This window comes from Thunnus albacares, chromosome 16, assembly GCF_914725855.1.
Source record: "Thunnus albacares chromosome 16, fThuAlb1.1, whole genome shotgun sequence".
NCBI classification, from domain to species: domain Eukaryota; kingdom Metazoa; phylum Chordata; class Actinopteri; order Scombriformes; family Scombridae; genus Thunnus; species Thunnus albacares.
In genome coordinates, this window is record NC_058121.1 from 8,576,698 (window position 1) to 8,603,326 (window position 26,629).

General features: G+C 39.0%; 2 protein-coding genes across 4 annotated transcripts in view; one reads left to right on the plus strand and one right to left on the minus strand.

Moving 5' to 3' along the window:
- The window catches only part of LOC122965628 (disks large-associated protein 2-like), a 19,823-nt gene extending 11,462 nt beyond the window's left edge, over nucleotides 1-8,361 (minus strand). Inside the window, exon 1 of the mRNA XM_044329783.1 lies at nucleotides 932-8,361. Within this exon, the coding sequence (XP_044185718.1) occupies nucleotides 932-2,236 (1,305 nt within the window). The 5' untranslated portion in view covers nucleotides 2,237-8,361. The remainder of the gene's footprint in view (nucleotides 1-931) is intronic.
- The window catches only part of LOC122999687 (cytospin-A-like), a 93,491-nt gene that overhangs the window by 28,975 nt on the left and 37,887 nt on the right, over nucleotides 1-26,629 (plus strand). For all 3 annotated transcript variants that reach the window (XM_044376817.1, XM_044376821.1, XM_044376820.1), the window contains exon 4: nucleotides 25,477-25,566. The gene's annotated coding sequence lies outside the window, so the exon portion shown is untranslated. The remainder of the gene's footprint in view (nucleotides 1-25,476; nucleotides 25,567-26,629) is intronic.

Here is a 26,629-nt window from a genome sequence, read left to right on the forward strand (position 1 = left end):
AGTCATCTGTGAAACACTTTGAACTGCACTAACCTGTATGGATGTGCTATACAAAGAAAGTTTGATTGATTGATTGATGACATTGATTCACTCAATTGATCTCGACATCTTAATAGACAAAGGTTCCCTAACTACACAAAAGAGAATCCTGGTTAAATATATTGGCTTCTCACACTCATGGACACTGTAATTGCCCCCAGGAGAGTAACAGAAAGAAAGGTGGAATCTGAAAAGCCTCCCTGGCAGGATTTCTAATCAATACATCAATCACAGCAGTTCACTTAGAAGAACCTCTCTGGGGATTAGTGGATATTGATCTCAATTATTTTTTGTTATATTTTTAGATGGGTTATGATCTGGGTTTCTATGCATTTACTATTCTTTCAGTTTACCACAAAAATTCAGCCTGGAAATACTTTCTGAAAAGATAGATATTAAACATTGGCAAGAATCCCGGTGAACAGCTCAGTAGAAGCCTACTGTACATATTTTAACTTTTGAACAAAGAGCAGCGCTGTCACTGTATGTAAAGGTTGCACTGACAATAGTGCATAAAATAAATAAAATGAAAAATAGTAGTTACCCAAAGCTAGACTGTTATATTTTAAACTGACATAAATTAAACAACTTACATGACCTCTTTAGTTCAATGATTGATACCCATTAGTAGTTAACATGATTTACAGGCTCACAGACAATAACAGATGCTCCCTTAATCTGAAATATATAACCAGTGTGTATTTATGATGACATACCAGCAGTAGCATATACATAGATGGACACACAAACATGGATTCTAGTAGCTCCAAACACCAACGCTACCATCCATATACAGTAGAATATAAACAGTCTTGTGGCTTTTAATTCTGTCTTTCCTATTTTGTTCCATTTTTGTCCATTCAGAACATTAATTAAGTAAAGCACCACTCACCTGCAGGTAGTGACAAGTCCGCGATGAAGGCTTGAGGTCTGTGTGCATCATGGTTTTCTCTAGGTTGAGCGATGACTTCCTATAGGCCTCCTTGGCCTGGCTGACTGTCAGTGTCGACCAGGAGCTCCTCTTCATGAATTTGCCCTCGGGCGCCATGGCCATGCTCTCACAGGCTGAGCACTTGACATCATTGTTACTCTTTGACGTCTTGAGTGACAGGTCTCCAAAGTGGTGGCTGTGCATGGAATCTGGGTAGCAGTGGCTGACATGTTCCCCGTGGTGCCGGGACATGACACTGGGTGTGCGGTAAGTGCTGTCACTATCCAGGTTGTCGTCGGAGCTCCACCAGCCGCCAGAGCGGTGCTTGCGTTCTTTGCTCTTACTCCTCTTGCTACCATGTTTGGTGGAGTGGTGGCCATGATGGTGGTAACTCCCTGCTCCTACAATATCGCCTTTTGTGCCATTCATCTTGGATGATCCTTCCAGGGAGTGGGACTTTGTGAAGAGCTTCTGGACAGAATGAACAAGATGTCGGATGCGGCCAGGACTCTCGCTGCGTTGCTCAGTAGTGGTGGAGGTGCGCTGGTACTGTAATGTGTGGAAGCCATCGCGGTGTAGTGGCAGTTGTTTCTCAAACTGGTCTAATAGGTTAGCAGGAAGGCGGTTGCTCTTGGTGCCGGCATGGTGAGAGGAGGCGGCTGCTGCGGCTGCAGCAGCTGCAACGGCTGGGGAGGTGGCAGAGGCTGTGATGGCAGCACAGTCATCCCTTGTGACTGAGTCATAATACTGAGAGCTGTAGTGCATTCTAGGGAAGGTGCTGCTGGAGATGTGGTCAGACACAGCAGCTGGGGGCATCATGACAGGGGACATCATCATGCAGTCAGAGTGGATGGAGCTGCGTGGCGAGTAGCGGTGGTGGAAGTCCATGGGGCAGCTCTCTGTGGGGCTGAGCAGGTAGGACGTGTGGCGGGAGTCAGGGCCATGGTGAGCGTGGAGGTCATGGACGTGGGGGTCGTAGTCCAAGCCATGGGGTAAAGGGATCTGGTGCTGGGAACGGCTGCCCGATAAGCCCTTCATGTTCCTGGCCGGAGGGAGGCGTCTGCCTTCATTGAACTTTCGAGACGGGGACCAAGGTGAAAACTTCTGGTCTGTTTCAGAGAAGAGGAAAGAAAGAAAAAAAAATAAAGAAACAAGAAAAGAGTAAGTTAGAGAAAGAATTGCTCTGAACAACCTTGAAATTGCTATTGTGGTTCTCCATACAACAAAAATATGACAGTTAAATACTCCCATGGGATAACCTTGCATTCACCCTACATTCTCAATGATAAGAAATCTCTTTATCTCAGATACACTGACATTTTAGGTGCTTACATATGTGAGTATATGTAAATATTAAATCCAAAGGGCCTATAATGCAAATGAACACTCTTGCAAAGGAGAGACCATGTTAGGTATTAAAGTATTGCAATTCACATGAAAGTATAATGATTTCCAAGCATGACAATTCTTAATTACAGAGTTATGAAATTATCCCAGGTCATTAACCTCAATAATTAAATGTGGGTTAACCCACAGTATAAAAAAGACAAAATGATAACAATCACTGTACTGTTTGTAATATATAGGAGGCATATTTATTTCTTAAGAGATATATTTCTCTTGAGAGAAGTAAGAAATCCTTTCTATTTTTTCAACAAAACATTTGTACTTGGATTTAATGATATACTATAGTGTCAATTCCCTTCTGAAAAAAGTTCTACATCTGCCACCCCAAAAGCTTGGAGGTTTTAGAATGCAATAAAAGATAATTTACTTCTAATGTATGACTTGTCATAGATTACTGGCTATGATTACTAGCTATGATAACTTGAATAATCAGTGGGTATCTTTTGCACACAATTGATTGTATTATTTTCTTTCTAAGGGTGAAGTTTTCATTTTCTATCTGGACAATAAAGATAATACTACACAGGAGACATTTTCACAAAGGCACCAGGTATGGAGCTGTTTATTAGTGAGACATCAATGAGCATTAATGATAAGTGGTATTACTATTTAGTATATTGATAGATTGCTGTAGTTTAGATAGTCAATAACAAAAAGGAGCAGTAAGAAATTGCATGCATACTGTCACATAGGTGCTTCACCTGGAACCTGAAAATAAACAACCAGCTGTGTTAAACCATTTCCAATCATTAGGTGACTACCTCTTTAAAATGAAAACCCCAGTTTACTTCAGTTCATCCAGTATACTTGTCAAGAAGACCAGGTTCCTAAACCTATGTATTCCCCAGCAATCTTGTAAGTAATACAGAGCCGATTCCCTCAACAAATTGAGCTAACTCCTCTGGAATCAGTGATAAAAGTATTATTTCTGAAGCCCTGCGGTGGTGAACCAGTTGTTATTAGCTGTATGCCCAATTATTTTGAAAATGCCTGTGCACATCGCTGGGTGGTGATCACAATATTGCACAACTTCAAAGAGACTTTTAGATGAGAAAATTTTGTAGCTTCTATATGAGGAGTTAAAAAGTTCAGCATAACCTTCTCAATCATTTTGCTCGATCTATCTCTGGAGGGTGGTTCATGGTGAATGCTACTCAGTCTCACATGAGTTTTTCTATATTCTATTTCTATACTAGAAAAGAAGATATGTTTATAAAAAAAATCATACACTGATATCAATGCAATTCTATTTCATCCCTTCCACTCACCATGATAATAGTATTTCTGAATGTGTTGCCCGTAAACATAGAGACAGTACAGTTCTACAGAGTCGGCGTATAAAGCTTTGATTTCTCTTGTTAATACTGTTGGTACTTAAATCTGAGGAAAATTAACAACAGATCTGCACTTTCAATTACAAAAATAATTCGTATCTGAGAGTGACTGCAGGCTAATAGTATCCGAAGTTCTGTGTGTCTGTGGACATCAATACCTCATTGGTAATACTCTGAAACTCAGAAACCACTCAGGAATAAGCAAACTGTAGCTTTGTTGGAGTATTCTGAGCAGATATAAGTTAAATTTCCAACATCCGTGTCCAGTTTTCATTTCCAGATTGACTGAAATTAGCACTGCAACTTTGTGACATTACACAGAGACAAAGCCCTCTTTTGATTTTAACATATTCTTGAGAACTGAGAGGAAAGAGGCTTTCAGTTTGATGAAAAAAAGGTTCAATTTCCAAAAACTTCAATTTCCAAAAAAATCATTCAAATTCAGTTTTTCAGAGTTTTTTTCTAAATGAAAGTATATTGGAATTGTGCAATTATGTGGAAATTATATTTGACTATATGTGAATAATCAAATGCCTTTATCCAGCAAGCTCCTTATTTAAATCCTAACTTGATGCTATAGTTGCCAGTTTGTCCAGTAATCAAATTCAAGTTCATCAATTATTCCTCAACCCTCTTTATTATAAATTTATACACTGACAAACACAAATCCTAATCATGATGTCTGTCTTTTTCTGTGTTCTATCAAGATTAAAGACATGTAAAACAGGACTTTCCAACAAATAATGTAAAAATGAGCAGCATTATTAAAATCATCCGTCATCATGCTTAGCCTCGTGCATAACAATTACAGCCTACATCTTACCGGTGTGCGATAAAAGCTGCAAGGTAAACAGGGAGACAATGCTGAAGCACCCTGAGTGTCTTCCATTCCCTTGTAATTAATTACTTTAAGTTCTCTGCAGCAGGAAACCCCAGTCTGGAACAGTGCACATCGTCTTACATAACGTTTGGGATTTCTGATCTCACACACCATTTCAAAGGAGCCAGAAATAAAATGCACAGTTGTCATGGCAACCACTGCTGAAAACCTAGGAACTGTAATAGGATTTTCAAGGTTGTTTGGGGTGGATCCCGGTCTGAAAAAAAAGGAAAAAAGACACATACACTATGTAATGTGATACAGATGCTTGAGCTTGATTTGCCATAAAGGCTACTATGTGTGGTGTACCATCATATATCCAAATGAATGATGAATTTAAGCACCATCTTGGAGACACACAAACAACCAAGACTGCAAGTTTGTTTATCACCGTAATCATGTCTCAGTTCAGATATCTCTCAGTGGGATACCGAAACTTAAATGACCTCCATTTGAAATGAATGCAAGTTGAGCAACAAAACACTGTGCAATCACTAACCCCTAAAAATGGAACATCTGTGCAATCGGTTGTGCTTTACCAACAGCTTACTTTGAACTTCACTGAGGGGATGTAATTATTGTTTTCATTTGATTTATTTCCTTGCCTTGCTTCACATTTTAGTATAACCATGGAAGAAGGCAATAATACCCACTATTATTCATTCAAGCATGTAATCAGACATGTGATTAGTTTTCACATTTTATTTCTTTCTGTATTTTATTTCCTTCTTTCGGTATTTTGCAGCAGCACACACCATGTGTGGTACTGCAAAGCTTGAATATAATGATCAGTGTTTAGTGAATACAGTACCATCCTTCTGTGGTTTTCTCTTTATCTCATTTCCACCATTATAGCTCTGTGTCGTCTCCCTAAGTCCCTTCTCACTATCGCTCAAATTCACTGCAATGAAGTAGATGACATCGACCGGTTGCTTAGGCAACAAAATGTGTCATATTAAAGCTAACAATAGTAATGAATGCACAGAGAGATTGTGTGTGTGTGTGTGTCTGTGTGTGTGTGTGTGTGTGTACATACATACATCCACATGCCGTTCTCTGTTATGTACAGTTTAATGTAGGCTACCCCTAAAAATACTGTACAGCGATGAGGTCACTAGTCATTGCTGGAGCCTGTATATTGCATTTTTAATGACGAACGAAAACATTTTATGTTCAACATTGTGTATTATCTGATTTGGATTAAGCCTTGTAATTCCGATGATTTACAATACAGTAAGACATTACAGATACCAGCTTTAAGCTCTGGCTGTCCGGTTAGAGGACTTATAAACTCACAATACCAGTCTTCTACCCATTTGTTTTCTCTTAAAACACTCATGTTTTTACCTCCATCAAAATATAAAAGTTTTGGCAGTACTAGATGTTACTGGGTACAACAGGTAGCTTGGAATTGGTTGTTCAAGTAACTCTTGACGTTATTATTGGGTAAACATCATAAATGTTGTACATCACAGAGAACAACATAACCATTTGTACCATCTAATGTCATTTAATATAGTCGTCCTGCAATAAATACCATCCTTTGTGAAACAACATCAAATTTTGGAAACTTTCAGAGAGTTGATGAAGCATTCCGAGGCCACAGTTTATAAGGATTTAGTTTGCATTATATCGTACAGATGTTGACGTTTATAGTGTCAGTCCCCTGTTTATACCAGCTGGAATTAGACAAATGGCTACATGGCAACATGAATATTCTGAAATCCAAAATACATGTTCTCAGAAGACAAAACATCTGTCTGTACCCACAGTTTAGCGTATTACTGTCAGCCTGATATGAATTTTCTATCTACAATCACCACAGGATTCTGATTACATAAATTCTCTTGAGGTGGTTTGATTACTCCATAATCAGCTGTTTAGAGACTAATCTTTCAACCCAGATTGGTCTCTCTAGCTATCAACCAATTAATTTCAAGTAGAGTCAATTTGACATAAATAATTTTCCAGAGAGAGAGACAGAAGGAGGAAAATAAACCACCAAGAAGGTGCTAAAATGTTTTAACTTTTTTTTTAAATCAACCATTAGGCAAAGGTAGATTATGGCTGCAGTGTAATTATGTCTGATTATTTAAGCATTGCTCTTTCATAGCTTCACAGATAGAGCCACTCCTGGCTAATATGTCTATTTATTTTCTTATCACACATATGTGTCATTGTTAGATTTAAAGGCATCACATGCAGATATGAGTTTTTTTCGGTCAACAATCCAAAAAATAATCAGTGGTTTGGTTGTGGGGTTATACTGGGTTGGTGTTGCACCATGTGTTTGTATTCTCACATGCTCAACACAGTGGGTAAGGTGAAAGGAATTAAGCATAGTGGAGAGCGAGCACATCCACACACTCCTCTGATAGCCCCCAACAAATTTAGAGCAATATTTCGAGATTTTGTCAAGACTTGACAAATTGATTTATCACTTTGCCTGGGAATGTTTTTTCACAATTGTGAATATTTTTTTTCCTCTGAAAGCTATTTCATCTCTAGGGTGAATGTGAATAATTCTGAGTTGGGCTGACAACTCTTTCATAATTTCACCACTAAAACTCTGCAGTGTAAAACAAAAATGTGCACTGTAAAACTTACAAACTTAATATTCATTTGAAGCCACTTGAAACTGCATTGAGCTCTACTGCTCCTTCTACTGAATGTTAGTCTCATGTTGCCTGTAACAGTGACACCTGCCACAAATCCATAGTGGGGGTATGAAGGTGGTGCAGTCAAGTTATAGGGATTTCATATCATATAGCGACTTTGTCTAGTCTGACAACACAAACACACACTGACTGTCTGCCGGAGGAGGCTCGTGTCATCCAATATTTGCAACAGACTGTTCTGTAACTTGTACTAATACATAGTGGCCGGTGCACTGTGCTCTGTGTGTGGGGGAGGTGACATCAAGACAGGGGATGCCGGCAGGCTCAACAAACTGGTAAAAAAAAAAAAAAAAGCTAGTTGTGTCATAGGGCTCAGTCTGGATACCCAGACAGGCAGTAGCAGAGGGGAGGATGAGTTCCTCAGCTCTATCTTGGACAATACCACCCACTCTCCCTACGATGAGCTGATGCAACCATGGAGCACCTTTAGCCTCTAGCTCATCTGCCTGAGGTGAGCCATGGAGTGTTTCAAGTGCGTATTGGAACAGACAGACAGACTTCTGGCCACACTAGTCTTCTGATTCTACAGTAGCATCCGTATCAGGCATTAGGAAAGTGCTGAAGCCTGGTCGCCTGCAAAACTCCATGATCTAACCTGAACTGGACTAGTCTGCAAATCTGTCCCTCTTGGTATAATCTAAGTTGAAATTCTCTGTATATTAGCCAGTAGTTTTGAACACATTTCTTCACTGAGCAGCACCTGAGTACATTTTACATTTTGCATTTGTTGTTTGTGCTTGAATGAATACAGGTTAAAAAGCTAATAATGCATATTTGGACATTTGTGTGCACATGTACATCTACTAACAGTATAATCTGATTAATTTACTTGTGGTATGAGAGGAGATGTAAAACCAGAGGCAAGGAAAAGAGACATGTGGAGTGTGATTGATGGACTTGAGTGTAGAGAGAATTAAGCTCCTGACAGGCTTTTGAGGAAAGCAAGCAAGCTTGTTTCCATTTTAAGGGAACATTTCAGAAGATTACATTTACAGTTGAGAAGATTACATGCAGCCATGATGTGAATGTAAAACTGTGTAAGTTGATATGCTGTAGGAAAATATGCTTTTTTATTGAGTCGGAAATCAACGCTGTCACTGAAATACATAATAAAATTCTTTTAAGTCATCATGATTTGTTTAGATTTTTCTTAAATAGGGCTATAGGTTCTAAAAATGCAAATACTCCCTGTTGGCTCTTTAAGAGCTCACATTGCAAGTACATGAAACATTGATGAGAGCTTTCCTGTATCACAGCTTATGCAACAGCTATTGTGGTGCGTGATCAACAGGCTATTTCCTCTCTACCTTAAATGTGCTTCTGTCAGCACCTGATGCAGCCTGTGAACAGTTTTTTTTTTCTTTCTTTTTCTTCCTAACAAAGATTAGGCCCTGTGCGGAAGAGGAAAAAGAGAGAGAGGGGAAAGCCTCTCTGCTTGCGCTGCTCTCTGGGACCAGTGTGCTGCTGACTGTGAAGTTAAAGCTCTGCCGCTATGCTACAGTCTGCTCCTGGCCAGCATTTCCCAAGATGGTTGCATAACATGGAATAAATGAGGCCTTCCTCCTCCACACCAATACACAGCTAGCTAATGCCACAGGGAAGAACAGAGCAACAGGCAGCCAAACTGAAGAACATGAATCACACTGTTGAAAAATAATATCCATGAGATAATTTATCTATCACCGTTGAGCAAAAACATCCGTTCTTAACCAATGGTTATTACTCACCCGGGTTTATACTTAGCCCTGACCTCTAAATCTAAATGAAAGACTGACCTCAAATGTTTAATGAGAAAAACAAACCACCATCCACTTGAAACACTGTCATGATTCCCATTAAATCTGTCTAAAGGTTTACAATTATATTAGAGAGCATAAACAAGCTGGGAACTGAGATGAACTTCATTTAAAAAGCATTTATCAATCTCAGCCTCAATCAGAAGTTTGAGTTTGGCAGTGGTTAGGTGGCGCTCATTTCTTTGTTCAGCCATGGTGGCAATCGTTGTTCATGCTAATGAGGTCAGTATGCTTCAAACAAAGTTCTTGTGGGGTCTTTGAAGTGCATCCCACTGCAGCTTTCTGTCTAACATTTAAACGTTACTGTAAAAGATAACTTTTTATAACCGGCAATCTGAAAAGCACATCCATTTCACACAGCGATTGCCACACCATGAATGATAGGCCTTTCACCCTGCCTTTGAGTGTGGCCATGCAGAGCAACTATAAACACTTTTGCCTTCACGTGTGGTTGGATGTTGCACAAACTAGTTTTGTTAAATCTAATACATCTAAACAAACTTGTTTTATTTGTATGAGTACAAATGTATGGAACTAGTTCTTAGCTGTTTAGATGATCAAATGGAAAAGTTGGCAAGACCTGGCAATGATTTGATTTATATTGTGATATAGGAAATATCAACAGAATAGCAAATTGCATATTTACTGGCATGAAATAACCAAAGCTTCTTCATGTTAATAAAGCTGTTAACTAGCAGCACTGCAGAGACAGCAGAAAGGAGACGGTTCTTAATAGGAACGTGTTTTAACTCATACATATAGGGACAACAGTGGACATTATATAAGTGGAAAGAGTGTTAGATCTTGCAACTGAGACAAAATCATATTCAATTGGATATAGCTTTGCAGCAGAGGCTGCATTTCACCTTTTGATTTCCACCCACTCCCTCCCACTGCTGCTGCTCTCTCCACGGCAAGCAGACACTGGCTGATGTTGTAGTGATGCCACACACCCTGGACACAGCCTCAGTCTCTTCTCTACTCCCTTCAGCGGAAGAAAATGCCAAATAGGGACCTTATAATCCATCCCTACTCACTGTGCAGTAGCCTGTAAAGCCTCCCACACTACTTTGATTTAACACAAAAGATAAAGATAGTTCTGTATGGAGCTGAAACATACCCTTCCCTTAGGTTGTATGTGTTTCTGCATACATGTGCAGATCTTTATACATATTGTATATGTGATCTGTTTACGATAAAGGAGATATCTTTCAAAGGAACAGTAAAAGTTCAGATCTAAAATAGTCATGACAACCTCATGATCTGAGGTCAGATCCTCTGACAAATTTCCCATTGCAGTCTTTGAGGTCCACTTTAAATCTAACCAAGTATGACATAGCATGCCAACTATATGAGATGACCAGAAATGGTCTTCTCACATTGTTGGCATCCATCCCACATCAATTGGAATGTAATTTCAAAGCAGCATTACATAAAGCGCTTCCATTTGACATCTTCTCAGATGTTAGTGCTGTGAGAGTAATGCAAACACTATGTGTACACTTGTACTGTGAAATTAGTGTTTTCTTCCAACTAGAGACAGTAAAACCCTTAAACACCAAAAATACTTTTAGGTTGAGATCAAAGTGTCCTTCATATGGTTTAATATTTGTCTGTGGAATATTGCCTTAAGGAAAACATAGACCTATTTAAAGCTTTTGAGCTGCTCTGACTTTTGGCATTACTATTCAAATTAAGCAAAAAGCTTACTGAGAGATGCAAGATAGTCATAGAAGAACGGCTCAAGATGGGACCTGTCATCAAGTAATTGCAAGAAGTAGCTATTTTACCTTTTCTCATTTTTTATTGATTGCTCATGTAGGGCTGCATTAATCTGCCAGTTATTTTCTTGATCAATCGATTAATAATTTGATCTATAAAATAGCGGAAAATATCAGTCATCCAGAGCTCAGGGTGGTGTCTTCAGATTGCTTCTTTTGTCTGATCAACTCTCCAAAACCCAAAGAGATTCAATTTACATAAATCATCACATTTGGGGAAGCTGGACCATGAAATATTTGGCATTTTTGCTTGAAAAATGACTAAAACAAGTGATCAATTACCAAAATAGTAGCTGATTAATTTTCTGTTGATTGACTAACTCTTCAGTGGAAGAGAGGAAGGTGTACATTGCATCTGGTGAAGTTAAATTGGGCAGTTACATGTACCTGGAGCTGCATTTTTCCTTTTTCAAGGTGCCAGCAAATAAGCAATTTATCCTCAGTCAGAACCCTCATGTCAAGGAAAGACTACAACCTCTCCTGATGTGCAGGTCCAACAGTTTGGCATTTTTTGATCCATGTCTAAATCATCTTCAGCTTGTAAATGTATTCAGCCATGTAGCTCATTAAGATTTCCATGTTGTCATTCTGTACTGACTGCCGGTGATGTGCCATAGAAAGCGTACATTTTAATGGCCTATTTGTTACATGCTCTTTTGCAAGACTTCTAGGTAATAGTAAAAGCCTAGCACTTTGAGGACAAAGATGGATGATGCAAATTGAAAAATGTTTTTCCTCTTTCCTTGCTGCCAACATGTTCTGTCACGGTTCTGGAGAGGGTTTCCACGTGTGGGAATTCAGAGGTGCACCACTCTCTTAATTAGGCTGTTTAGTCATGTACCGCTCCATCTGTCTTGCACCTACTGCAGCAGAGAGAGAGAGAGACAGAGAGGGAGTGTAGGGTGGGGTTTGGTGAGAGACAACTCATCCCCAATACCTGTAGAGGCTGCACCAGATTGTCAAACAGACAGTGTGAAAAGTTGAGCTTTAATGATGGCTAACCAAATGCGAAGCATATGAAATATAGAGGACGGGCCCTCCCTCCTGATGGCTGTGGTGAAGACAGATTAAAAGATCCTGCACACTACTCAAGCAGACGCAGAGAGAAACGGCCATGAGAGGAGTCTAACAACAAGCCATAAAAAGAAGGTAATAGTTAGCAGCAAACCCAGTGATGCTTGTTTAGATAAACAATAGATAAGGAGGCTCCTGAAATTCAAAATTCCTAAAACAAAAATCTGTTTACACCATTTCGAGGAGAAGAGATCAGTGTCTACTGTATTACCATGACTTCCAGTGGTTAAACAAGCACATATAGAAGGGTTGGCTTGTTGGGAGAAAATACCCAGTCAAATTAACGTCTATTGGAAGGTTGTCAATAACAAACCTCTGTTCCAAAGTTTGGTTTCTATAAAAATATATACAACACATCAGCAATCAAAATAAGGATTTACAGTCAGGTCATTGAGGTCACAGGTCAGGTGTTGTTGAGATGTCCAGGCCAGGTCATGCCATTTGTTAAACACTCACAAGATAGTAGGATAAAAGCTTGTTGCTTTGGCGACTGTCTTTTTAACTACACAGGGATGAAAGGCTGTCTTATGAAGCCAAACAGAATGACAAATACGGAGGAATTTTGATGAACTTAAAAGTAATAAAAAGTTAACATGATAACATGAGAAATTAAGTTTAAAGCCACACTCTACATAGTATGTGTAAGATTACAGTATTTCTCTTTATTTCATTTAATAGTTTGTCAGGGACTGTCGTGACTGATCAATAGAAAAAAAAAACTGTAAATGAGACAGACCACCTTTCATCTGTAGTCCAGATTTTAGAATTTTCAACTTCTTTGATAAGAATTTGCTTTTCTTTGCTCACACAAAATAAAAACAAAACAGAACACTTAGGACATCACGTAACCACACTGAGACATCCCTCACCAGATGTTAAAAAGAACCTTAAAAATCAAATAAATTTGTAACCACTTTTCGGAAATTTAAAGATTTACCTTGCGTTTATTCTTATTGTCAGTTGGTCAGTGAAAGTTGTTTGGCCAAAAAAGTCTAACATTGAGCGTTGTACCTTAAACACCTTCAGTCCCTTAGTCATTTTCTGCCTTTTCAACCCCCTTAATTAAGAAGCCATAGAAAGTTAGAAGTAGACGGTATGAGATCTGTATGATTTGACTGGCTGCCATATGGGAATATGCTTCACTAAGTGCCACATGCATCTCTCAGCATTGGTGTGAATAGACACATTTGTTGAAATAGAAGCCTGTCTCTTCCATAATTCATATGTGCATATATGCACACATAAAGTGTAAAGCAACATGGAAGGCTTGATCTAGCTCTCAGAAGTGTGGCTTAGCTTTGAAAAATAGTTGTGATAAAACAAGATGTAATCACTGCACCAAAATAGTTTCATGAAAGGATTGATTCCTTACACAAAACTGTTCTCCTGCCGCATAAGAATGCAGACTGTTGTCAAAAGAAAATCTAAATCTAGAGCGTCCAACTCAAAGGAGGAAAACAGCAAAGTATTTGTTTTTTCCTTATTGTAATTTTTAACCAAAAACAATTACAAAATACTTGGCAGATGACAGTTTGTGGCATCTTTTTCTGCTGAAAATGAAGAGGGTATTTGCTTTTAAAATATTTTGTTTTCTTACTCAATTTAAATCTTAGAAATTGGAAATTGGGTTCAATAACGGCAAGAACAGCAATCAATAAGCACAACTGGAACTGGAATCAGAATTGAAATTATTGCTCTCAGAATTGTAATTATTGCTAAACTTAAAAATGCCCCATCTCTGTATCACGTTTGATGCTCAAATAAAGAGATACACTCTTATGGTCTCTCAGCACTGCTGTGTGAGTCAAAGCAGAGTTGTGGTGTGCCGCCACACCGCTCCATCTGTCACTCTGGTGACAGTTCAGACTGTTAGAGAGCTGGGTGAGGGGAACCTGTAACCACCAGGTCCCAGGATTCATTACTGATGCTGTGCTGTGACCTTCAAAGTGGACGTATCTTGATGAACATGAGGTCAAACAAACACACACACACAAACATGAACACACAAATACTGTAACAGACACATCACGTGTTCAGTTGGTGCTGCCCTGGCAGAAGAGGTTAGGAAGTCAATATGGACAACCATATAGGCTAAAGCTCAACTGGATCACAGACTATAGGGCAAGAGCCAATGGGGGCACCATCTGTTCCCAAAAGCACATATATTCAACATCAGCTTCTTGCACCTGTTCAGCCAAATACTTGTCAAGCTTACACTTGGCTTTTCAAGCTTGAAGCCTATGAAAAAGTTCCTTTAGCTGTTGCAGTTCCTGCAAAATCCACAGTCAATAAGGCTTGTTGCCCAAATTTCCTAACACTCAGACAAGATGCAGCAAGAGGTAAAACCCAAATATCCAGATACCAGAAGTTCCTTCAGAAACCTATAAGTGATGTCACAGATTGACACTATGCCCATTTTTTTTTCGTGGTTCATGATTTTTCAAATCCTAGGCAATAAAATCAATAATAACTCATGGACTCTTAATGCAACCAATGACAAGCAGCAAGAAAAATCATTGTTCCATATAGTTGTCAATTAATTTAGTCTGTTAAATTATTCAGAAATCCATTCACTGATTTGTTAATTTACTGTGGGGTTGAAATATAAGCCCTGTCAAATAGCCAAAAAGGAACACTTCTCTGGACACTATTTTGCGGTATACCCACTATGAACCTAAACGTTAACATTACACTATACCTAATACCTACAGCATGCCAGATATTTCTGCTGCTGTCTTCTGAGTCAGTAGGTCTGTCCATTTCTGCAGTCCTTGACATCATCGTCTAAGCCTGCCAGCAGAGAATCTGATTTATTGATTGGCTGTGTCATCTTAGGAAAGACTGGGAGATAAATATGCATACTATGTATGAGGTAGAGCTCATACATAGATTGAATTTACCTGGAATCGAAATTAAAATATACTGCGGTCCATAGTACGCTTAACAGAAACTGTCTGATCTATGATGCTAAGTTTTGTTTTTTTTCATATAGTGTCACTTGTCAATCAAACAGTATTATTAAATGTGAAAATGTTGTTGTGTAATATTAGTCAGTAATTAACAGTTTTGAGACAAACCCAATTGAAAAAGGTCGTATGCCCGTATAAGACCAACTCTAATGAAAGTTCAAAGCTAAAATTCAAGTCAAGAAATTAGCCAACCTGACATCTAATGATATCTATTACTCACAAAATGCAACTCCAAGCCAAGTTTCATGTTTCTGAGGTAGAATTTAACTACAGCCTCAAGTCTCCTTGGACTTGACAATATTTCTAGAAATTTCACTGCAGATTAATTATATTCTATTAAGTAATTAATGAGGGTTAATGAGGATTAAGAGGAACTTCAATTATAATGGTGAGTTGCAAACCAGTGCCTATCTCTACTGTTATGTAAGTGATCATGTTTTTTATAGCTCAAGTCTCAACCTGCCAGTGGCAAAAGCCAAATACTGAAGTACTGGAAATCCCCTCTGGACTATCCCCCCTTGACTACAGAAACACCTGCATGACTGTTAGCATGGTGCCTTTAAATCTTCAGCATTGTCCTTTCCTCTTGAAGGAGCAGACAACTGTTAATAACTCTAAAAGGTCCCTTGTGAGGCTTGCTGCATTAGACAATTACTCAGTACATGTTAACGTCTACCCAGTGGATGTAAAAGACTATGATAAATGAGTCATACAAAAAACTGTTCTTGTGCCAGACACTTAACTGAAAAGAGTCCAAATGGTTGTCTGAAGCTCTGGTCACTCAGAAATTGTGTTCATGTAACTGATGAATTATCCCTCAACTTCTGACAAAGCCATTAGAGCTGAAATGGTTAGTCGATTAATTGTCAAATCAGTTAATCAAGAGACATAATCTGCAACTATTTTGGTAATTGGTGAATTGTTAAAGTAATTTTCAAGCAAACAAACAGACATTCTCTGGTTACAGCTTCTCAAGTGTGTGGATTGGCTGCTTTTCTTTCTAAATTAATATCTTAGAGGTCTGGACTGTTGGTCAGATAAAACAACGATTTCAATACCCACCCTGGGCTCTTTGAAATTGTGATGGTAATTAAGTTTTTTTCAAATTTCGGATATTTTATTTAAAAAAGATGATTAATCGATGAATTATGAAAATAATAGATTCACCGATAACGAAAATAATTGTTACTTGCAGGCATTTACATCAGAAAATGCAATAGGCAAAAATCACAGTTGCCCTGGACACAGCGGTATGAGGACAAAATGACACAATGTGTCACTTTCTGGTTAATCAAACCACAAACTGAAGCTCATACTTAAAGGCACTAAAAAACAGAATACACTACTGCCCTCATTTTGATATGCATAAAGAAGAGGAAAAATAATGACTGCTGTTACAAATAATATGATTCACGTATTATCTTTCAAATTACATTTGCATGAGATTTAAATTGCCAATAATCCTTTTATGGTCACATATCACTGGATATGGCAGGTTTATATTCATCTGGTGCAAATAGGCAGAGAGGGTAACACAAGACTCTTGTTTCTAAAATATGACCTTGCATACTTAGCTACTGCAGGACTCCAGAGTGCTGATAGCCAGCAATACGTGAAGGATTGTGCTTGCCTTCCTAACACAGGGCAAATTTTTACTCATTGTTCTAGGGACCCTACAACCAGGCAAGAAGCTTCAAGCTATTCTGCTGATTAAGTTCAGTTACCTCTAATTAGCCAAGAGGGTAAATACTGTAGTCTTTCTACTCAACTATGTCATGCATTCTTATGAAAGCCTTGTGAAAGACCAAAATGTGAATTCCTTTCTTATGAAAGCCTTATGAAAGACCAAAATGTACATTTTTTTACAGATTCAACTTGTGTGTCTGTTCGTGTGTTATTCCCATAAACATTAGTATGGGATATGTCCAAAATGATGCAACATATAGTACAAAAAGAAAAATAATGTCAGTACAACATCCATTATTGATTTTCTTTCCTTTGCAATCTCTTTCCAGTAAGTGAACAAAGAAAGGGTGTAGATTATTTATTAACATTGTCTGTTTGTCATGACACTATTCCCAGTTGTGTCTGAAATAAAAGCAAAAGGAATACCACAGATGTGACAAATGCAAAGAAAAGCTCTTAGAGGGGGTTTTGCTCTCAGTTTCTTTTGATCACAGCTTTCTTTTTCTCTCCGCATTGACTTCTCAAGGCTGTTATGCAAGAGACTAGGAAAAAAAAACCTTATGTTCGTGAGTGGGAGGGTCGTGGTGAGTTTTGAGGGGGTAGGGGGTTGAAACATCTACTCATGTGGCATTATAGGTGATGACAATGTGATGCTGCAGCTTAACTCCCATTATGTGATGCTGGGGTGTTGGGGAATCCCCTGGATAACAGCTTCACCACTGTGGTGCAAGGGAGTTAACAAGAGCAGGTCCTTGAGGAGAAACACATTCTGAGAGCGTGTGCTGTCTACTTTATATGTTACATGACTGTCCCCTTCTCTGTCATTTATTTCCTGATATTCTGCACTGTGCTATTCAATAACAGAAGGCACTTGATCACTGTGATATTTTAAATTAAAGCAGTTAAGCAAATTAGGTTGGAGGATTCCAGGAAAAAATGGAGGATAAGCTTGTTCTGGCTGTGTCTGTCTATCCTGAGCTTTATGATATCAGACAGAAACTATTATAACAAAGACAGAAAAGCCCATTTGTGAGAGCAGATCAGCCAGACACTGAATGTTACTTGTGAGTGTTGTGCTTTTATCACCCTACATGTTGTAAGCTTGTTGTTAGCTGTGTAGTCAACCCTCTGTTAACATGGCGTTAAGTTAGCTACCTAGCTAATGTCAATCTGCTTTCTTTTACATATTGTCACTTATCTGATTATAGTTGATCATTGCCAATGAAAATGGAAATACTTGAGGAACAAGTATGGGAAAGTGAGAAAGGCTGAGAAGGAGAGGAAGAGTGGTGGCAGAAGGTGGAGCAGAAACAAAACCCACGTGCAGCTTTGTTTTCTCTCGCTGCACAAAATGCTTCATCCCAGTGCTCCTCAGCGCCCTGCCAGCACTTTTCTGACAGCGTAAATGCTATATGGACACACACCCTAACACATTGGCAGTAATAACAATCTTAAAGGATGATGAAGTTACAGTAGGGTAGGGGTTTTTAGCATGAGTCTAGGGATGGAAGTCGGCCAGTCAGTTGGTCCACCTCTGGTCCAGACTTGCCTTGCCAGGAAAGCTTACACCAACATTCATAGTCCCCAGAGGATGAACTGCACTTTGGTTTATGACAAAATGCAAAGTGATATTCCCATCAGCATCAGCTTTGTTTTGTGTTTCTGTTTAGCAAATGTAGTGTTGTCATGCCATCGTGAGCATGTTGCATGCAGATGTTGGCATTTAGCTCAAAGCACAGCTGTGTACAGCCTTACAGAGCCGCTAGCATGGCCATGGACCCTTATAACCCTTTGTGCTGGTTTGGCTTGACTCAGCACATCAGCCCAGAACGGCAGGGATTGGCATCTCCATTACAACAGGGATAGCCGCTTGAAGTGGTGTTTTGAAGGTGTGATGAAGTTACCGCAACCCGCTTGGAGGCGGGTCAGTCACGTATTGACCCGACTTCCAAGATGGTCAATCTTGAGCGCAACTTGGTGCAACTCGGCGCGTTTAAAATGGTAGTGGAATTAAAATCAAAGTGGCATGGTTTGACTCGGCATGGCCACAAGTGCCAATGGAAAAGGGCTATTAGTCTTGTTTATTTTAAATGTACACATATGCATAAATATGCATCATTTTCATTAGTCAACGCCTGTTGGGTCAACGCGCACCAAGTGAGTACACATGGGGATGTGACAACAGACATTTTGCATTCATTTTGTGATTTATCAGATTATCAACGATGATTCTCATCCCCTTTAAAAGCAATGTGGAGAGGAGATCCCCGTCTCTGCTACCCCACATTTACAAACCAACCAATCAGGATACAAGACAGAATACACAAGGGTGCTAAAAGGGAGCTAATGTATTGACCTCCAACTCAGAATTGGCATTTCATGTTACCGTCTTTTTCCTGGCCATGACAGAGTCAACATTCTCCTCGTATTTTGAGATTTTTCAAAGCATAAAAGCGCCAGCGCTTTGGTTAAAGGTTGATATGTCTCTTCATGTTTTGTTTTGTTTTTCTACTCACATGTAGCGCTACAGTCACCAGGCTGTAATCACATCTGATATGCCTCAAAGTCGATAATGTACAGCTTGACACAGACTGCGACCAAACTTTCATTGGACATTTCATCTTCAGACATCTGAGTATCACATTCTGATGTTTTGAGATATCCGTCAATCACCATGCCAGTATGATGGAGGTGGATGGAATTTTGTTAGTGGTACTAAAAGAATAAAACACACAAAGGGAATTCACAATTTTCATAGGAACTATTTTCTATCAATATAATACTGTAGATTACAAGAGGGTAATCCCAAACACATTGAATCCTGTCCACATAAATGTCATCCCTGCAGCTGCGTAATTGTTTATGTTATGCCTTATTTCCATTACAGGCTGATAAGATGTCTTTTGACAAATAATCCTGCAGAGTGCAGCTTTAAGCTCTTTCTCAGGTACCATGGCATTTACTTGTTCAATTACGACTGAAAATTGTTTTTAATCATCAAATGTTACCTTCTTGCTACAGGCTCATATGCTGACCTAAGTCAGCTAGCCTCTCATGTTCTGTTTAATTGATGCCATAGTGTGAGGGTAAAAGTAACTTAATTACAGATATAAACAAACAACCTGTACCCTCATATGCATTATTGATAATGTGCATATCAGGCTTTGAGAGGGAAAACACAGCCTCCATATCTGGGGCATTATCTGGGTTTGTTTTGGGCTGAGGCGTTGTGTGTGCCACACATATTGATTTTACCGCAAGGAAAGTGATTTATCAGATTTACTCAAGGAAGCTGGACACCATGTGCATAAATAATAAGGCAGTGCGGCCCTTATTTAATTGGGTAGATCTCTTCTCTCTGCCTTTAAGACTGCAGATACACACATTCATTCACAGGCAGGTATTACTGAATGATTCCTTTCCTGTCCTCCCTACTTTACTCTTTGTCTCACACACACACAGGCGCACACAGACACACACACATACATACATAAATGTACAGGCTGCACATACAAGTAGGCTACACACTCCTACTCAAGAGGCAAGTGGATTTTCTACAACCTATTTGCAATGAAGAACTCTGGAAGTAAAACTGTGTGTAGAGAGGAATAAGATGGCTGAAAAGGACTGATGCCATACCTGCAGTATTCAAATAATACTTATAGGAATCAAAAGGTAGAAAGAGACAGCAGATAGAGGGAAAAAAGAGCATACCAGACAGCCAAAAAGTCCTGACAATGACAAAAAAGAGGTAGAGGCTATTTTTAATTATTTTCAGTTTCTGTAAAGTAACAATCTCAAAGATCTCTGTTTCATTCTCTTTGGCGGCACCTATGGAAATAAGCGGTAATTGCAGGTGTATTTTGGACTTCGCTTCCCAGAGATCCAAACAGTGTTGCCTGTGTGATGTCAGTTGGCAGTTGGCAACGCTAGCAGATACCAGAAAAAAACTGTATGCCACTTCACACACAAGTGAGTTGCAGACGAGCAAGTCTGTTGCGTTAACTCCACCCACCCTCTCTGACGGACCAGCCACTGCTGGGTGATGGAAAACGTGTCATTAACTGCACAGCTTGTGATTTTTTTCACGGGAATGTCGCCACTGACACACAGTTCGTAATACTGCAAATGCAAGGGCTTTCATTAGTGGGCCATAGCCTCAATCACCATTGTGTTACCTCATTCGGTAGTGATAGTGACTAAATAGACATTTATTTAAATGAAAATCTTCGATATTATTTCTTTAAACAAAACCATTAATGGTTTCATAATTAAGACAAATGAGTTCTCTAAAGGGGCAATCTCAGGTCTCTTGGTTCAAGTCCAAAAGAATGTCAACCATTATGACGCCATTAGATAAACAATGTCCCAGCAAACAGTTTTACAGGTTTACAGGGTGTGACATGCAGTTGGCCACTGAAAAAGTGAAAAATGCTTTCACACATTGCAAAAATGGAACCATCTTGAATTTAGTCCAAGTTTGTTTTCTCTCATGACCTTTTAATTAAGCCGCTAACTAGGGATGGGTGGCATGTTTTACATGTTTAAATGCTATTCAGCTTGTTTCAAGATGAAGATAATGATTCACAATAATGTCTTTATATTCCTAAACCGAGACAAGAACTTTCAATCAAACAAACATTAGCTAGCATGAAATCTTTTCTCTTGTCTATGGATACATCTCGCAACGTATGAGATTCAACCAAAAACCTGATTAAAGGATTCCACAAAGCCACAGAGCACAGTTGCACTTTTTTCCAGTTTCAATTGTTGTTGTGCTTTTTCACAATAAGCCGGATATTTTCCTCCAAGAGAGTTGGGACACTTCCAGAGTCTTATTAATTTGTTCTCATTTGGCTGTCTCACAGTTAGCACACTATGGAGACAGGCTGCTAATGAAAGTAAAAGCAGGATGTGGAGATAATTACAGTTACAGGCAGATCAGCTGCTGTTCTGAATCCATTACCATGTCATTTGGCTGTGATGGTGACTTCTTGCAAATTTTCCTCATGACAAATAATGAAGTTGTCAATATGGCAGCCGTATGTTAATCCACAGTGAGAAAACATGCTCTTACTTAGATTATATAAAATAGTATTTAACCATGAGAGGACCCAATAGTGACCCAATATAAACAAAACACAATTCAGTTGCATGTAAGGGAAGTCTGTATTCTATCTTGTACCATAAATATACGAACCTTGACTGTAATTAATAACATCAAAGATTAAATGAATAAATAGGACTTAGCATGCAACTTTGGTTTAATTAATTAGTGAATTATTTAGTCTTGTCACGGTGGAGTGCGGGCAAGTGGTCCCAAGTGCAGCCAATGGAGGCAGGCAGGGTTCAGTGAGTTTATTGTCTAAAGAGAAAATTCAAAAGCTCACAGGTATGGGTGGCAAGTCCTAACAGTCCAAACAGCAGTTGCATCAAGTCCACAGAGTTGCAGGGATGAAACAGGGAAAAGTCCAGACAGGCAAGCAGGTGCAGATATGATACAGGTTCAGGTAACAGGATTCAGGAAAAATATTCTGATTTATAATACAGTGCGCACACACATCCTAGGCTGGTTTCCCTTTAAAAAATCACAATCAACTCGATATTTGGTGCACATGAGAGAGCGTCTTGTCCTACCCTTGTAACGCCCATAGTTGCCCATAAATAGTCGGTGAAATTATTATTCATTTGACTGCATGAAGACAACCATGGCAAACACTAACAGAAAAGCTAAAAAAAAGAAATTTCACACCATGTGGAATCGAACTTCTTGTTGGGGAGGTTGAGACAAGAAAAAATATATTGTTTAGTGGACTCAGTGTGGGCACTACAAATGCCAAACAGGGTTTAGAGTGGCAGCATGTGGCGGACACAGTGAATAATGCTGGCTCAGAAGGTCGGATCCTCTCCAAAATAAAAAAAGAAGTGGTCCGACATAAAAGTAGAGTGTTTGTGCCACTGGCGGGGGGAAAGGGATACCGGAGCTCACCCCCCTTATGAGTGAATTGCAGGAATTATCGGGGAATCTCTCCTGAGTAGTGACGGAGGTGGAGGGGGACACAGATATGCAAGACACATCGGATAACCCTTGTACGTAATTTGTATTCCCTCGTTAGAAAAAAGAGTAAACCAAATGCCTTCAAGTTGTGTTTAAATATTTATTTACACAGACAAATGAGACATTTTCTATTGCTTTTAGTCACTGTGTGTTACGGCAGGGTCGTTGCCGCTGCAGCTGAGCTGAGTGCGCCCAGTTTGGTGGACTCCACTGCACCTTGTGCATCTCAACCCTCCAGCAGACTCCTCACAGATGCAGGTTGCCAAGGAGTTAAAAGAAATAAGACTTGTTTTATGTGACACTTCTGTGATCTTTGCAACTTATTTTACTATTAATAACTGCACACTATATACTGTTTAGCCTACTTTAAATCAATATCTTGCAGATCCATCCCTTTCCTTTCTATTTAATATTTAAAATTTAAACCTGTTAGCTGCTCCTGTTACACAGAATATATTTTACATTTTTCTGCTTTTGTAAATTCATTCCTTTTTATATTATTTCTTCATTTTTGTGTACATTTAAGACTGCTGCGCACCACAACACCAACGCAAATTGTGCTTCCCTGTATGTACTTGGCAATGAACACAATTCTGATTCTGATAAGCTTTACACTGAAAGATCTACTTGATAAATAATGTTATGTTTATCCATATGTTGTGTTTTTACAAGTGACGCCTGTGAGGGTTGAGGGGTTCTTTTGCAACAACAGATAGATATCTCAGTTTTTATTCATTATCCTAAATCATGTTTTTTATTTGTGTGTGTGCTCCAGGGAGTATCAATCAAACAGGTGTTTGTTTATTCATTTTGAGAATGGCTTGTATTCATTTTGGCAAATGAACTCTGCATGCAATGCATGACAGGTAATATTTCGATTCATTTTACCCAATGGTATCAATTTCAAACCGTTTCTCGCATTTTATCTGTCTGCCATCGGAGTCGCAGTTTCTCATTTCTCCAGTTTATGTGCGTATGCATGGGTCAGAGTTTTCGTGGAGGTCCGCACATTCTCCCATCAAGTCTGTTTTATATAAATCCTAAAGTTTGCTTAGAAAGTGGCGTACGCCTTCTTTTGTGTGTACGCAATGTTTATAAATGAGGCCCCTGGGTCAATATATGAAGTGACTGACTGACGAAGGAATGAGTTGGAGATGAGGACTGGGCGGAGTGGGCCAGGCCAGGTAACTGCAGGACTGATGAGAAGTGGGAACAGGTGTTTAGATGGGGATAGGAAGTTAAGTCCAAGGGCATCTGGTGGACAGCTTGAGGATGGCAGGTCTGGGGAATTGGAGGAAAGAACATGGTACAGGAGAAGTGAGCAGGGACTGGAGACAGAGAGCAATGTAGAGGGCTGGGATGAGAGAGTGTGGCTGCAGAGAGGGACTGAGGAGCAGATTATGACAAGTCTACTTTGTCAAAGACAAGATAGCGTGTACAGTGATGTATGTATTGTCTTGAAAGATTTACGGTGTTCCTAATATTTTGTCCACTCCATTAACATACATGAGGGGGGCAAAATATTAGGAACACTTTTCAATGTAATGCACTCCAATACACCAACAACACCCACTACAACCTCAATAATAAATATAAAGTAAAATTATCACCTTTCTGACAATATCAACAAAAACTGTAAATGTATAAGCTTTGTGTATACAGCTGTTTGGCATTGGCAGAGAAGATTTGGCAAATTTTTCATGGGCGCAACCCACATATTCAGCTCTGCTGCTCATCCCACAAATGCATGTTCCTTACAAATGTGACACCATTTAAAAGGGAAATAAACAGGCTTTTCAATGGTATAAGATTTATTGCCAAGAAGCATTGTTACAACAAAGAAATGATCTACCAAACACAAATTTCCTTACTTTTTGTGCTAAGTTTATATGTGTGTGTGTGTGTGTGTGTGTGTGTGTGTGTGTGTGTGTGTGTGTGTAAATATAAAAAAATAAACATGTCAGTGTTCTCTAGTGGACAAACTACGTGATGGTGACTCTGTTTTTGAATTACCTCAAACAAATCTTGACATTTTGTACTGCAATTAGATTATTTTATCAGTTTTGTTATTTTGTAGATGTTATTTTATCAGTATTCATATATATATGAATACTGATTAAAATAACATCTAATTGCATTACAAAATGTCAAGATTTGTTCGAGGTAATTCAAAAACAGCATCACCATCACATAGTTTGTCCACTAGAGAACACTGACATGTTATTTTTCAACTGCCAGACATCCCACTTAGTACATAACTTGGTTATATGTTAAGGGATCCTTAACAAAAAATGTTGTTTATATTATGTGTTTATGTAAAAAAATAAAAATGTATCATTTTCTTTTTTAACTCTCAAATATCAGTATTGTAACTGGGCTCAAAAATCCAGTATTAGTTGGGCTAAGTAAGTAAACTATTTGTGAGAAATGTTTGTTTTGTCATTCAAATGTAATTTTAAAGTCACCTCAGGAAGTTTTAGTGTTGAATAAAATAATGACAGGAAAGAGAGGGAGCCACAGTTCAGTGGTGTAACAAAATCACACAGAAAACCTCTGTGGGTAATGTATTTTATCCGCACAACTACAATGTCAGGACATCAATACGCACATAGAAAAGTGTGTCTGTCTGCTTCCTGCATATTTCAGAGAAAAAACATGAATGCAGTTGTTCCAACTCACTCTTTAAAAAAGACAAATTCCAGTTACACAACATCCATTTCAATACATTTAAGAATACATTCCATTCTCAAAACAGCCCCAAGGCATAATAGCCTATTGATCTCTCACAAAACTTTATCTGTAACTCTAATCTCTTTCTGTACTTTTACTTTTTTTTTCTGCAGCCGATGAGAAAAAGTTTACAGCCTTCATGGAATAGCTGGTGTAGAGATGCTGGCACAAGAATAAGACTGCGGTGCTCCTCCTGGTGTATGGTGAGAAACATGATCTATTCAGTATTCAAACACCCACAGCAGGAGTTCAAGGAACTTAGCCTTCACCGTGCCTTTTTTTGAATATGGGAATAAGGGTACCCTTCACAAAAATGCTAAGTGGTTGCCAGGCAACACCAGATGTGTCAGTGGGAGACTGTTTGCAAGGTAGGTTTCACTTACAACTTTGTACTTATCCAAAGAGGACAAGAAGCACCCATAAATTAAGAGCAGGGTGAAAGATATATGAATATAAATACAACTCAAAAAACATTAGAGCAATATATTTACTGTAAATGTTACTGCTTGCAAATACCAGATATATCCAGCAAGAAGGGCACGTGTCCAAATCAGTCATTTTGACAGATTATCCTGCCCTGCAATAATTAAACCACGTGCTGCTGCAGTGTTCAGTGAGCCGTCTGGCACATTAATGAGTCATAAGAACATGCTAAATGTGCCATAAAGGGTGACACAGACATTTATGATCAAACACACTTCACTGTACATCATTTCTCCATTTATTCTTACAACTGCCTTTAACTTTGGCCTTCTGCATTTCATGTGTGCTCTCTATCATAGCATTAGGATTTGTCAGGAGCTCAGCATGCTAAAAGAAATAAGCATTTCATCTTTTTTCTCCAACATCAAACATCTCCTCTGGATTTAAAGTTTGGGATTTGGTTGCCTCTACCTCAAAGGACAAAGCAACGGTGTGTATGTTACTCTACAGGCCTCGTCTTCAGGATTTTTAAAGTACAAGCCTGTCACAGCACCAGCCCACATATAAACAAGTGCGATGACCTCGGCTGTCAGCTGAGTGGCCCACCTCTCCCCCCATGGAGGGAAAAATAGACACTCTGGTACCACTGTGACAGCAGCTATGGACACTGGGATTATATTTACAGCACTATCACAACGACACAGATGTAATGTGGCTGTGTTTTTGCTTTTTTTAGACAGTACAGTTAGGACAGAATGGAAAGAGATGGGTTTGTGTGGGCCTGGAGTATCAATACAGCAACATGTGTGACTCTGTTCATAGCAAGCGGGTAGTTCCAGGTCT